The sequence below is a fragment of the Oryza sativa genome, chromosome 5 (genome assembly GCF_034140825.1).
Source record: "Oryza sativa Japonica Group chromosome 5, ASM3414082v1".
NCBI classification, from domain to species: domain Eukaryota; kingdom Viridiplantae; phylum Streptophyta; class Magnoliopsida; order Poales; family Poaceae; genus Oryza; species Oryza sativa.
This window is the reverse complement of record NC_089039.1, coordinates 2,719,861-2,732,964: the sequence shown is the minus strand read 5'-3', so window position 1 is coordinate 2,732,964 and position 13,104 is coordinate 2,719,861. Positions and strand designations below refer to the sequence as shown.

General features: G+C 41.5%; 3 protein-coding genes across 7 annotated transcripts; 2 read left to right on the top strand and 1 right to left on the bottom strand.

Annotated features, from left to right (window-relative positions):
• Nucleotides 1-2: 2 nt before the first annotated feature.
• Nucleotides 3-1,770, top strand: LOC107276351 (probable calcium-binding protein CML22). 3 transcript variants are annotated; one of them, XM_015784313.3, is made up of 5 exons: nt 3-208; nt 310-526; nt 826-1,025; nt 1,145-1,319; nt 1,425-1,770. In XM_015784313.3, exons 1-5 carry the CDS (start codon nt 116-118, stop codon nt 1,541-1,543), a joined length of 804 nt encoding a protein of 267 aa, XP_015639799.1. In that variant the 5' UTR covers nt 3-115; the 3' UTR covers nt 1,544-1,770. The 3 variants fall into 3 exon arrangements, with proteins under 3 accessions (XP_015639799.1, XP_015639802.1, XP_015639800.1); XM_015784316.3 differs by having other exon boundaries at nt 96-208; nt 323-526; XM_015784314.3 differs by having other exon boundaries at nt 105-208; nt 284-526.
• Nucleotides 1,723-6,196, bottom strand: LOC4337800 (uncharacterized). 3 transcript variants are annotated; one of them, XM_015784309.3, is made up of 14 exons: nt 5,978-6,196; nt 5,797-5,855; nt 5,587-5,678; nt 4,775-5,495; nt 4,614-4,681; nt 4,397-4,479; nt 4,199-4,298; nt 3,963-4,048; nt 3,804-3,886; nt 3,517-3,659; nt 3,327-3,428; nt 2,938-3,231; nt 2,733-2,855; nt 1,723-2,404 (listed from the first exon to the last, which is right to left on the bottom strand). In XM_015784309.3, exons 2-14 carry the CDS (start codon nt 5,801-5,803, stop codon nt 2,018-2,020), a joined length of 2,289 nt encoding a protein of 762 aa, XP_015639795.1. In that variant the 5' UTR covers nt 5,804-5,855; nt 5,978-6,196; the 3' UTR covers nt 1,723-2,017. The 3 variants fall into 3 exon arrangements, with proteins under 3 accessions (XP_015639795.1, XP_015639797.1, XP_015639796.1); XM_015784311.3 differs by having other exon boundaries at nt 6,011-6,196; XM_015784310.3 differs by having other exon boundaries at nt 6,024-6,196.
• Nucleotides 6,197-6,424: 228 nt separating this feature from the next.
• On the top strand, nt 6,425-12,803 carry LOC107276126 (uncharacterized). The gene is made up of 8 exons (XM_015782338.3): nt 6,425-6,686; nt 6,813-7,535; nt 8,752-10,979; nt 11,079-11,348; nt 11,429-11,509; nt 11,906-12,011; nt 12,102-12,168; nt 12,266-12,803. Exons 1-8 carry the CDS (start codon nt 6,611-6,613, stop codon nt 12,363-12,365), a joined length of 3,651 nt encoding a protein of 1,216 aa, XP_015637824.1. The 5' UTR covers nt 6,425-6,610; the 3' UTR covers nt 12,366-12,803.
• The last annotated feature ends 301 nt before the right edge of the window (nt 12,804-13,104 follow it).

Sequence of the window (13,104 nt, the reverse complement as noted above, 5' to 3'; positions counted from 1 at the left end):
TAGCTGACCAGCTCCAGCTCCAGGCTGTGTGCCTTTGCATCAGATTCTACCTCACCTATTGCCTTAGCCTGACAGAGATTGCCCAAACCAGACAGATTCCTCCACTTTTTATTGCATGATTGCATCAGGAAACGTCCCATCTAGCTCTCTCGAGCTGCACAGCAATTTGCACAACAATATTGCTTACCACTTCATCTCCCAGCTGCAGGTGAAATTTATCGTAGAAATTCTGAATACTTTGTTTCATTTTGTTCATTTTTCTATGTTTACATGTCCATTTCAGTTGCCAAATTCGCTCTGATCTTGCAGAATTTCATAGCAGAGATGGGATGTGTAGAATCCAAGCTGGTTGCTACTATCAAGTACAGGAGAGTGGAGAAGGATCTTGACAAGAAGGTGGCTGAGGCGCTCAAGGAGAGGACCAAGTCGAAGAAGAAGACCTTCAGGTCAGTGAACAGCATCACCATGGGTCTCCCTCGCTTCAAGGAGGGCCTCAGGAACATCAGGGATGTCTTCGACCAATATGGTAATGTGTCGGGTCGTAACCGAACTTATGTGATAGCTCAACTGATGAGCCCGTTTGATTTAGATTATTGAGTGGATTGTTGCAACAGATCATCTTAAATTGAATATTTTGAGAAATGAACTTAACAAATAGCTTTAAAGAAGTGGTCTGATCAATACGGTAGAAGAAATATTATAAGAAACATATTTTCAAATAGTGGAGTAACTAATCCTATCTAATAATCCGAAAAGAATAGTAGGCTCTTGTTCTGTTTCGCAACTCGGCTTCTGGGTTCACCTTTGCAGTGGCTGAAACTGCAGATGAGGACTCAAATGGGACAATTGACAATGAGGAGCTGAGGAACTGCCTGAACAAGCTTCAGGTCCAGATGTCAGAGGAGGAGATCGACAATATTCATCGCTACTGCGACATCGACAACAGGAAGGGGATCCAGTTCCCGGAGTTCGTCGTCTTCCTCTGCCTCATGTACCTTCTTTTTGGTTCAGATGTCACATACCGTGTAAGTATTTTCTTGATCATTTTGCTCTTATAGGTAAATTCAACTCATAGAGTGATCATTTGTTGTGTGTTGCTGAAGCCAGATCATAGATTTTTTGTTTCTGAAATGTTTGGAGTCAGGTTTCAGAGTTTGAATCCGCCAGGCTCAACTATGTTTTCGATGAGCTCATCGACGCCTTCCTGTTCTTCGACAAGGATGGAAATGGCAAGATGAAGAGGAAAGATGTAACCCAGAGGATGAATGAGGCTACTCATCAGGAGAGGACCCCCAGCCACATAACGTCACAGCTATTCAGTAGAACTCCTGCCTCTCCTTTTCCTGTCACACCATTAATTTAATTTGGTGTCATGCCATTGTTAGTGTTCAGGTTTGAGTGAATTTTTTGTTTGTTTCTTGCAGAAGAGATGGACCTGAACAGGAATGGCCATGTGAACCTGAAGGAGTTTCTCTTATCAATTATCAGATGGGCAGGAGTTGAGACTGATGATGATGAAGCAAGAAATGAGACTTCTCCATAGTCTTCTTTTATTTTCACATTTGTCAAATGTACAGCAGAAGATCAAATTGCAAGTTCAGAGTGCACTTACTATTCAGTCACATTGCTTCTGTGGCCAAGTATTGTTGACTCAATGTTCAGATTGCATGGAACTAAATTATGTATACAAACAAGATGTAAAGGGTATTGTATAAGAAACTGTACTCTAAATTGACATGTGTGTTCATTCTCCCAGAAATTTTGATTTAACATTCAAGCCCCATCAAGGTCTCTCAGGACAAGCTTTCTAATTGCGAATGCATCAGTGTCACACATGAAGATTCTCTCAAATTCCTCATGTGGGTAACTTAGAAAAAAATCCTCTGATTTCTCAGAGCACAATAATGAACCTACAACCTAGAGCTGTGTCACATGATTGCTAGTTGTATAGGTAAACTGGAGGGACACAGAGTCAAAAATGGGTACAGGGAGGTAACACCTTGAAATGTCAGACAAATTACATCAAAACTCCAGCAGTATTATCAAGCGCTTTCTTTGCGATCTTGAATTTGCTAGCCAAGTCCTTACCGGTGTCCTTAGCAATAACATGCTGCTTGATGAATAGCACGAGGCCATCTCTCAAAATTTCAAGCTCTGGAAGTCCAGCAATGCGTGTAAAGACGTTCCACACCACCGCATCATCCTTTTGTAGTAAGGTCTCAAACAGCATTCGGAAATGAATGGTCCTTTTTGGAATCACCTCCACTGCCAGGTTTTTGACAACCTTCAGGGTTGCAAGTGAGAGTGTAAAATTTGCCAGCATCTCCGCAACTAGTTTTGCAAGATTCATGGATCGATTCAACTCCATATTATCTAACTCCTTAAAATGATCCCAGATGCAGTACTGCAACAGCGGCAGAACAAACCAGAGAAGACATAGTTAGAAGAATAATGTTAACTTCTGCCATCACCCATTAAAAGGAAGTACGCAAGTGGCCAGCATATTACAACTATCATCACTAGAGAGAATGGCATCACAAACAGAACACAATAGTAGAAAAATGCAAGTTAACAGGCCATCAGTTTATTATAATGTATACGTGTAACATGTTTCATCCTATTAAGTCAATCAAGAAAAATAAATCTACTAGCAACATCAGCAAAGCAGCAATCCACTAATTTGTTAGACAGGACAGTTGTTGAGCAGATAACAAAGATGACAAATGCAATACCTGTAAGCTGAACTTGTGATTTTTATCATGGCTGCATAGCTTCGAAGCGAGGACTGCGTAATACTTATTGAACATCTTTTCTTGCAGACAACAGTCCACAATGACCCTTATGATTTCCCGATCCTTCATGCAAATAGAGGAAATGGCATAGGTAATACTGAGAGAGACACGAGCAAAACAATGGAACTTACAGAAGATAGCACACCTGCTTCCCGGAAAGGTCCAACCTCAAGAGCTTCTCAAAAGCATCTACATAGTCCTCAGCACTCATTATAATGCAGAAGATTGCTCTTCGTATGTCAGTGTTCATCCGCTGAGCAGCTGCAAGCTGAACAAGTTTTTGTGCTTCAACAACCTCCTTGCTTATAACTGCCGCAACTTCTTCAATATTGCCTACAGTGGATGAAACATCCCCAGACAACCACCACTGCCCTTTCTTATCAGGATCCAAAAGCTTATTCCATGTTAACCCGCGCAAGAGGACATCTTCTGCTTTCAGCTGCAGGCACATATAAGAGAAACTAAATGTTAAATGAACAGCGAAGTTTCACAATTTACAATTCCAGATATTGGGAAATAAGTTCTTGTAAAAACCTTTTGAAGCCACTTTTTTATGCGAGTGTGGTGTGCAGGATCCTCTTTGGGCCTTTTTTTGTTGTTCTTAATGTCACATATTGTCTCGAGCATAAATTCCATCTGCACAGTAAGATATAACAGATACCAAACTCAAAAACTATTGGTTACATGTAATGTTCCTTAAATAGCCATAAAACAGGCAACCTACTCTTTTGCTATGCATCTCTGCTTGTCCATTATCTTGACCAGCTGGGTGCGCTTTCAGTTTCAACTGGTTTACAGAGTTCTGAATACTGAGAACAAAGTCTTTCATTGCACTGGGGTCATCTCCACGTAGCTTCATTCCACAGCCTGTACATCCAGATGAAAACATATCCCCAGCTTAACTGAAGTATAAAACATGCTGCAGTATTCCAATCAGTGGAACAGCTACAATGGTCTGGAATGTGAGTTGTGCATTATTACTATTTATTTAAAGAACTGTTAATATCATACACTGTAGGATGGTCAATACAGTCGAGACATCCAGCTCTGTCAAGCGCTTGCTCAGCACTGATAGCAGATCATATACAAGATCACTGCAATATTAGATAGGATGATTAGGATTTATCTGTTCCAAAGAAAGGAAGTGTAATGTTCCATTCAAATGCCAACCTTGAAATGACATCAAATATGCACAAATAACAGAGCAGTAAAGTAAGATTCCTCAGAGATAGACCATCTTCTTTTGAGTACTCATCCTGTCACAATGGGAAAGAAGACAACATATTAACTTATCTAAAAATAAAAATAAACTGTGATAGTCACTCAGAACATAACCCAAGTATCCAAAACAGATGAAAGAAAACAACAGTTGCAATTCATCTTTGTAATAGTAGAAATAGTCATACCTCAAACAACTTTGCAAGAGAAGCAAGGATCTTGGCACTGAAGTCAATGCCAACCAGGCTTGCCATACCTGCAACAAATGATGCAAATACAGCAGCATACCTGTACAGTTTAACAAAGCAATTTCATTAGTTTGTTATTGATAATAAACACCCACAAGGACACAGATACACCCGTGACTATTGTGAAAGATCCTTAACTGTTCATTTCCACGAGGTCCTCGTGAACAACTTGCCAAAACTTCATCGCCAATTACCTGGCAACCGGTACTTCTTGGAACTGACTGCGAACAGATAAATGGAAACAAAACCATAAAAAGTGACTTGTGATTAATCAAACGAAAAGAAAATATCTGGAGAAATTTGGTAGCATAATATTTGAAGACTGAAAAGAGAAAAAAATAGTACTGGACAATACACTAAATAGCGCAGCAATTTCCTGAGTAATGGACTCCACGTTCGATTCTGAGAGCCTGTTCAATAGCCCTGACACATAGAAAACAATAGGTCATGCATATGCAAAAAAGGGGATAAGAAGCCTGTTATGCAGAAGGAAATAAAGATGGAATTTAGTCACACCTCTCACTCTCCGGCGAATCTGAGCGATCTCTTCTGATTCTGAATTGGAAGTAGCACGCAAACTTGGAGGTACATACTTCGCCTTTGACGCCATAGGTAGTTCAACCACATTAGGCTCTTCATTCTCAGATTGCTGAACTGCTTCATCATTCTCTTCACCCACACCCCCATCATATAGTTCCTCAGTGGGATCATTCTTCACTTTCTTCTTTTTCTTTTTCCCTTTTTTCTTGTCTACTTCATTCTCAGATTGCTGAACTGCTTCATCATTCTCTTCACTCACACCCCCATCATATAGTTCCTCAGTGGCATCATTCTTCACTTTCTTCTTTTTCTTTTTCCCTTTTTTCTTGTCTACTTCAGTATCATCCACCGTATTCCAATCAAACTCTTTTGCCTCATCATCTGAACCGAAGTCGCCCTCAAATCCAAGGTCCGCGAAAAGGCTGTCCATACCATCATCTGGACCTCCCAACTTTCCTTTCTTCACCTTGAGTTTCTTCGCTAGCCTCCTCTCTGTCTCCAGATCCTCCTCTCTGCTCACAGCTCCACCCCTCTCCATCTCAAGATATTCCTGGAATTTGGACTTGGACTTGGGCTTAGCCTCAGTATCCCTCCTTCTCTTCTTCACATTGGTAGGTTCTTTCTTTGGTTTCTTTTCCTCTACTGGACTTGATTCTACAGATGGCTCTACCGGCTTCTTACTTTTGCTTTTGCCACCCTAATGCAAGAAATTTTGTACACCTAAATTAAAATCCCCAAACTAGCAAAGCATGTCAGTTTTCTTTGCATAAAGGATTTGGCATGCTAACCTGATGCTGAACCCAAGAAAGAAAGCGCAGTTTTTGCTTCTCCGATCTCGCTTCTTTCCGCTTCTCCTTGCGCGACCTCTTCTCCTCTTTCCCTGCAAACAAACACCAACAGGAAAGAACAGCATTGCAATGACATCAGAATTCACCAGAGCAGAAACAATGCTCGATGCTTCACACGGCAGAGTCATGTTAGACTGATAAGAAGCTTACCAGCCATGGCTCCTCCACTTCGATGAAATCTTTCTGTCCCGGCTCGTTATAAGTTTGAGCTGGCAAAATTAAAATAAAATCATAAGACTAATATAATCCTCTACCAAATTGACCATCTAGATACAAAGAAAGCAACACAGCGCAAGAAACGCAGAACTACAGGGAGACATCATCCACTCACACACACAGAGAGACAGAAATACAGGGAGCTGACAGGCGCTATTAACTCTCCAGATTCCTCCTCCCGGAGGCGAAGCCGCGCGAGTTTTCGGAGATTCCGCCGCGGTCGGGCTCAGGCTCCGGCGACGGCGACGGCGACGGCGGCGGCGGCGGAACTGCGAGAAAGAAAGCAAGGGTTTTTTTTCCTCCCTTTCTCTTCTCGGTTTGGGAAGGGCTACACATTTACAAAAAGGCCCCTCAAATCCCCTTCTAATTACACCCACACCCCCCAATCCGGTAACCTCGATCCGGCCGTCGATCTCCATCGGACGGTCCAGCGTGGCCGAGGCGGTTCCCTTCTCGCCGTTTCGGCGCCATCTCCGCCGCGGCTTCGCCTTTCCTTTCCCTCCCAAACGAAAACCTAAGCCCCCTTCCTATATCAAAAAAAAAAGAAAAAGAAAAAAAAACCGAAGCCCCTCTCACTCTCCCACTCCCACCCGCCTCCGAATCCCCCGGGAGAGAGAGAGGCTCGCATTTTATCGCGCCGGATCAATCCCCCGCTCCCTCCTCCGCCCAATTCCAATCGCGTTTTGGTGATTTCTTTTTTTTATTTTTTTTCTGAGGTGCGGTGTTGGGGTTGAAGGTTTGAGTTGTGATGGCTGGGGATGCGGGCGATGGAGGAGGGGATGGGGAGACCCAGGCATTGGAGGGAGGGACGACGCCTCCGTTGGGTGAGTTGATGTTTTTGGTTTGTGTTGTGCTGATTGAGTTCTTGGTGGTGTAAAGGTGCTGATTTTCTTTTCTTTTTTGCTGTTGTTGGGTTGGTTGGTGGATGCTTGATGTGATGCGGTTTTTAGGGTCTCCGGTTAGTGATGATGGCGATGCGACGCCGAGCGAGGATGGCGTGCTGTACGGAGAGACGCAGGCGCTGGATGATGCGGAGACGCAGATGGTTGATGATGGATTGGGGGAAGAGGAGGATGGTGTGGCTGTTGATTGGGGAGAGACGCAGTTGGTGGAGGGTAGTGAGGAGGAGGAGGAGGAGGAGGAGTGTGGCGGTGGCATCGACGATCAGGAGGACACTCAGTTGGTTGAGGATAGTGAGGAGAATGAGGGTGATGGGGAGGATGCCGGTGGCGCCTGTGAGGGGGAGGATGCCGGTGCGGCGGCGGAATGTGACAACAATGCCGGTGATTTGGTTAGGACCCAGTTAGTTGAAGAACACAAGGAGGGAGAGGATTGCGGGAATGATGGTGCTGGTGATGGGTTGGAGACCCAATTCGTTGAGGAATGTCCGGAAGAGGAGGAGAAGGTGAATAATAGCAGTGATGATGAGGATGCTGGTGAGTGGGGGAAGACCCAGTTGGTCGAAGACTCAGATGAAGAGAGAGATGATGATGGAGACGATGAGTTGAGCGTGGACACTCAAGTTCTAAGTGACGATGAGGGCCTATCAAATGATGAGAGAGAGGTGATATTTGACATGGGGGGCAGCAATACCAGGGTAAAGGGTGCATTGGAGGATTATACCAAGAATTTGGTAGATTCAGATGCTTCAACAGATGAAGAGGGCGACACAGGTTAGTTAACAATTGCTAATATGCCTTTTTACTAGTCCCATATGACAATGAAATTCCTTTCAACTGTCAAAGTTTGCTGAAAATCATTCTAGAAAGTTATACTGTGAGACCTCACAGTCTCAGACTCAGAATATGACCAGCAGTTTCTATTGGTTTTACATGAAGAGATGCACAAATTTACAACGAGTCTTGCATTTGAGTGCTTAAATGCTTTTATTGTTGCTATTGCTATCTAAACTTAAGTGCTTCATATATCATAATTATTTCATTAGTTGCATAGAAAAAATGCAGCCTTTTAATGCTACCTTGGTTCAATTACATTTTTGTTTTCTCTCTTTGTTTTTTCCCGGTAAATAGTTGATTGATCTTTACTTCATCTTCATTGTGGTGGCCTCGTGTGATTATACCCATACTCTTCTTTCACTCCAAGTTAGGTAATAGGAGAAAATTCTGTCAACTTGTACAGATGTTCCAGAATTTTCACACTTCTATTGGCTTAACCTTGTACTTAGTTCTTACAGAAGGGCTTATTTGTTATTGGTTCTAGCTAATCTTGTGGCAATCAAGTATAAGCAGTTAGTGTCACCAACTCACCATTTCTAAAGCACCAAGTGGTGCTTTTTTGGTTTTAATTGAATGTGGCGCCCTCTGATATTTTTATCAGGAGATTGCTATATTCAAACTCAACAGGTGTGTGCTATTGAAATTCCAGTTTATTTTATCCTTGTGTTTCATTTGACTTGATATGTTGCCTGCTTGTGTGCTCCATTTCAATAAAGTTCTCAGTTATTGAATTTTTCAGCTAGGCACTACGGCACTATATATCTCTATGCTATATTTTGCTGTAAGCATGCTGGATCCATATTGTTCATTACATTTTGAATTTTTTGTTGATACACAATATTTCACTTATAAGGCTCATACGAGTAAGTTACTATATTTTTATCTCATGATCACTGTGCTTTAATCTCATGAAAGATTTATTTATGAACATCTATATGATTCAGTTTTCCATCTTACCATTTTCTCCATTTCTCTTGGGGTTATGCTATGTTTTTTGCACGATCCTTGGTTATCAAATATATATCCCTGAATTAGAAAATGGAGAACAATTCTTCTGCTTATTTTATATAACCTTTGTTTGTCAAGCTAAATTTGGCATGTATTGAAACTATTTGTTTTGTTTATAATGTGCACGTATGTTTTTGTGTCCCAGTATGTGAGGCATCTGAACAGAAGTGTGAAGCGTTAACTGTGAACAGTTTGCAGCAAGGAAAAGAACAGGATTCAATACATGGAGCACATCTTCTGAGGAAAGTTGTGGACAATTCTACCTCGTTTAGCACATCCTTAGGTGACCACCCAGATTGCGGGATTGATAGTGACTCCCATGGTTATGTACAGAACCATGATAAAGATGGAACTAAAAGCAGAAGCAGGTGCTCAACAGCAAAAAAGCTTTTTGCTGATACAATAGTTAAAGAGAGTGAAAACAATGGCAGATGCTTTGCTGGATTGAGCTATATTGAATCACAAGAGCCTGGTGATCTGTCTCAGGCGAATGCTTTGGAACTTGTGGACAGGTTGATATCAATCAGTGGCATGTCATCTCAAGAACCAACTCCCCAGAAATTGGATTCAGCAAAGCCACATGTGTCGAATAAGAGAGGGACTTTAATGTTGGCTGAGAAGGTTGACTGTAATAGAAGTTCTAATGGAATGGCAGAAATCTTTGCATGGGTAGATAGCCGCGAGGATGATGGCGGAGGTGAGTTTTTCAGTAAAAATAAGGACATTTTGCTGCATAAATCAGCTGATAGAGGGAAATCAAAAAGTCATTTTCCCAGAGCAAAGAAGCGCCCCACAAAAATTGAACCTGGCGAAATCGGGGACTGCAAAAAGTGTAAAAATACCAAACTATCTGGGAAGTTTGAAGCTTTACCTTTGTCAGACTTGATGCTCAGCAGCGATGTTAAGGGTAAGCGGGCTTCTGCAAATAGGACTAAGAAAAACCTTTTGAAAGACTTGGACTTAGATGATCTATCAAATGGCAAGTATTTGGAAGTACAGCAGGAAAAAGAAAGTGTAGCTTTGCATGATGTTGGTCCAGATACTCAAATTGCTCTGGAAGCTATGGAGGCTCTGGCACAATGTTCACCTGCTAAAAATTTATCAGCTAAAGATAAACCTCAGTTGAGAAATGGAAAGTCTAAAAAGGCAAAAGGTCATTCAAAGAACAGCCCTCAGAAGAGAACTGGCAGCATCCAGGAAGGCGTCACGACACGTTCGAAAAGAAGAAAACTAACTGAGCTGACCCCTGAACCTGAGAAACAAATGTACAAAGGGTCAATACTGCAAGGAAATCCAGGAGATCTTAAAGCAAAGACAAGAGATAAGGAGGCAAAGTCAGTACCAGCTAAGAGTAATGTTTTGAAGATATCTCGTGATGGAGATAAGTGTCATGGTGCACCTGTTGCTCGCCGGACAAGGCACTTTTGTAGAAACAACCCTGGCGAACATACCGAGCTATGTTCTAATAAGCACTCAAAGAGAGTCATGAATTTGAGAGGTGGCGTCTCCAAAGTTGGAAAAGTTCAAAATGATCATATTGCAAATGAACCCGGGCAGCCAATGATCAGTGAAAGAACTGCAAAATCCACTTCTATCTATGTTGAAAAAGAAAGCACGGAGCATACCTGTGCAACTGATGCTCAGAATCTGCAGCTGCGTAGGGATGCAAGCTCACAGCACGCTAGTGAGAATACTGCACAGGGTTATGAGCCATGTAGAAGCAAACCAACAATTGAAGACGCATGCAGAGAGAACTCTTCTCACTTTCCCAAACAGAGAAGAACACAAACAACAATTGTACAGCCAAAAGATCCTGCAGCTACCCAAAGTGGCACCAATCATGAAACACCTCAAGATGAGCCAAGACCATCTAAGAAAAGGCGGGTCTTCATTAGGAGTGTCTCTGACTATGTTAAGTATGCAAAGAGAGAACCTTCCAATGGAAGATCAACCTCTCTGCTGTCTACTATTATCAAAAAGTCGTCGGCTGCTTCTCACATACTTAATTCTTCTCTAAGTGCTGATAGCAAAACTTCTGGTTTTAGTAGCTCTGGAAATAAACATAAGGGATCCCATGTAGAGGATGCAAGCAAATCACCAAGAAGCAACTCTGACATTCACAGCAGTGTGCTGAAAACGCCTTCAAAATCAGCCAATGAATTGTCACCTATTTTCAGTCCTCTAAATCCATCAAAATCTTCAAGTAGAAGCTTGTCAAAACCCTCTGTTGGCAGAGAACTGCTGACGTTGGATCCTGATAGCAATCCATCAAATTGTCAGCATAAAGATTCTAGAAGAAAGAAAAAAAATACCAATTTTAGTATTTTATTCAGCCACCATTTGCATGGAGATGTGATAAAGCGTCAAAAGAAGGTATGGTATTTCTTTACTGTTGGTACATTTAAAATATTAAAACTTTATTCATTAGTTATTTGAAATTAGGTATACTCATGGTAATTTTCTATGCTGTAGATCTTGGCGCGCTTGGGAGTGTCCGAAGCACTTTCCATTCTGGATGCAACACACTTTGTGGCAGATAGTTTTTTCCGCACAAAGAAAATGCTGGAAGCAATAGCTCTTGGCAAACTAGTAGTTACGTCGATGTGGCTTGAAAATTGTGGTCAAGCAGGCTGTTTCATTGATGAAAAGAAGTATATTCTGAGGGATGCCAAAAAGGAAAGGGAGATAGGTTTCAGCATGCCTACATCACTTGCCGCAGCTTGCAAGCATCCTCTGCTGCTGGTAAAATGAATTCTTGAATTTTGTTTTGCCTAACACCGATCCTAGACAGTTTAATTTATTTAAAGAAAAACTCATTACAGGGAAAACGAGTGTATGTAACATTGAACGTGAAGCCAAGTCGAGAGGTGGTGATTGGCTTGGTGTTAGCATCTTCTGGGCAGGTTATTGCTATGTTTAGTAACATTTTAGACATCTTCTGGTGTGCACTTCTTTTTATCTATTTTATCTTTAGACATCTTCAGTTACCTTTTTCTTTTCCATCGTTTTTGTTTTTTCCTTTGCATTTAACTGTTAAAAGTATCATTCTCTATGGTACAGAACACAGTATGGGCATAGTTACCTGAATCAAGTGAACATGTTAGTACCCTTTCAAATAATTTGTGAAGAAATGTAATCATCTATAGCTTCTGAACTGGATGTGTTTTTGAGCGACTTGCATGTTTCATCCCATGAATTACTAGCCCCCAATTGCAAGTTAACAAGTTAGTTAATATTTCACACACGTTCTTCTTTTACAATATAAGCATTTGTATGAATGTTCTCTTTATTTTGTGCAGCCATTAGAAAGGATCGGAAGGTCCATAACGAAGGAAGTACCAGATGACCTACTGGTTATCTCATGTGAGGATGACTACGAAACTTGTTCTCCGCTTTTAAAGAGAGGTCAGGATGAGATATAATCTCGCATCCCAGTGTGCATATTGTTTTCACCAAAGAATTCTGGGCAGCCAGCTAATGATCATGAATCAACAGGTGCCAGTGTTTTTGAATCAGAGCTTCTACTAAACGGCATAGTTATTCAGAAGCTGGAGTATGAGAGGTTTGTATGGAAGTACATGGATATACTTGTGTTTCAAACAATTCAAACATGAGTTCTTCATATAGACCAAAGCATTTTTCTTTTGGTGTGTATGCAGGCATCGTCTTTTCTCGGATTGTGTCAAACAAACCCGCTCGACCAGGTGGTTGAAAGACACATCCCATGGCAGGTTTGTACCTGTCTCCAAGTGTACGTAGCTAAGGGTGGTGCAGCATAATACAGATACCGTAGATAGTGTTACCTGGACACGGACAAGAATTGGACACTCGAAATCCTTCTTGGAATACAACTTGGACTAAAGGTGCCCCAGTTTGGCAAAAAAAGAAAAGACACGGGTGTCAGTTCTTTCTGTCCCCAGCTTCTCCAACCCATTGTAAATTTGCAGCCACGGATGATATCTGCCTTGCGCCTATCGCTTACTGCTGACCATGTGGTCATTTTCATTTTGGTTTTGAGTCTTCTTTTTTCTTTCCTTTGGTTCAACTCAAGCGCACATGTAAATTTGGAACTTGTGTGTGTTTAATAATATGTGCTAAGTTCCCCTTGTAATCCTCTGTTTTACACCAATGATTCGCCGCTTGTATCTCTGGTTGAACTGTTCTTGAAAAATAGGAGCAAGTTGTCTGTGAGCTTAATGTAGTAGTAGCAAATGTCTATGCAACTAACCTGCTTGTCGTAAGCTTAATGTTTGCTGGTAAAAGGAAAAAGAGAATTTATCGTCTTGTTTTAATCATGATGTTATCCTTGCCAGTGAGGTGTGAGAATGCTTAAGAATTCACTACAGATTATAGAATGCAATGCTATAGAAGTCTGAAGGAAACAAAAGAAATGTGAGAGATATATTTATGGCGGAATTGTTCTCCCAATAATTTGAGCCAAGATACGCCGACCAAATCACCCAAATTTCTTATATGCCACCGGAAACTTATTAAAAAT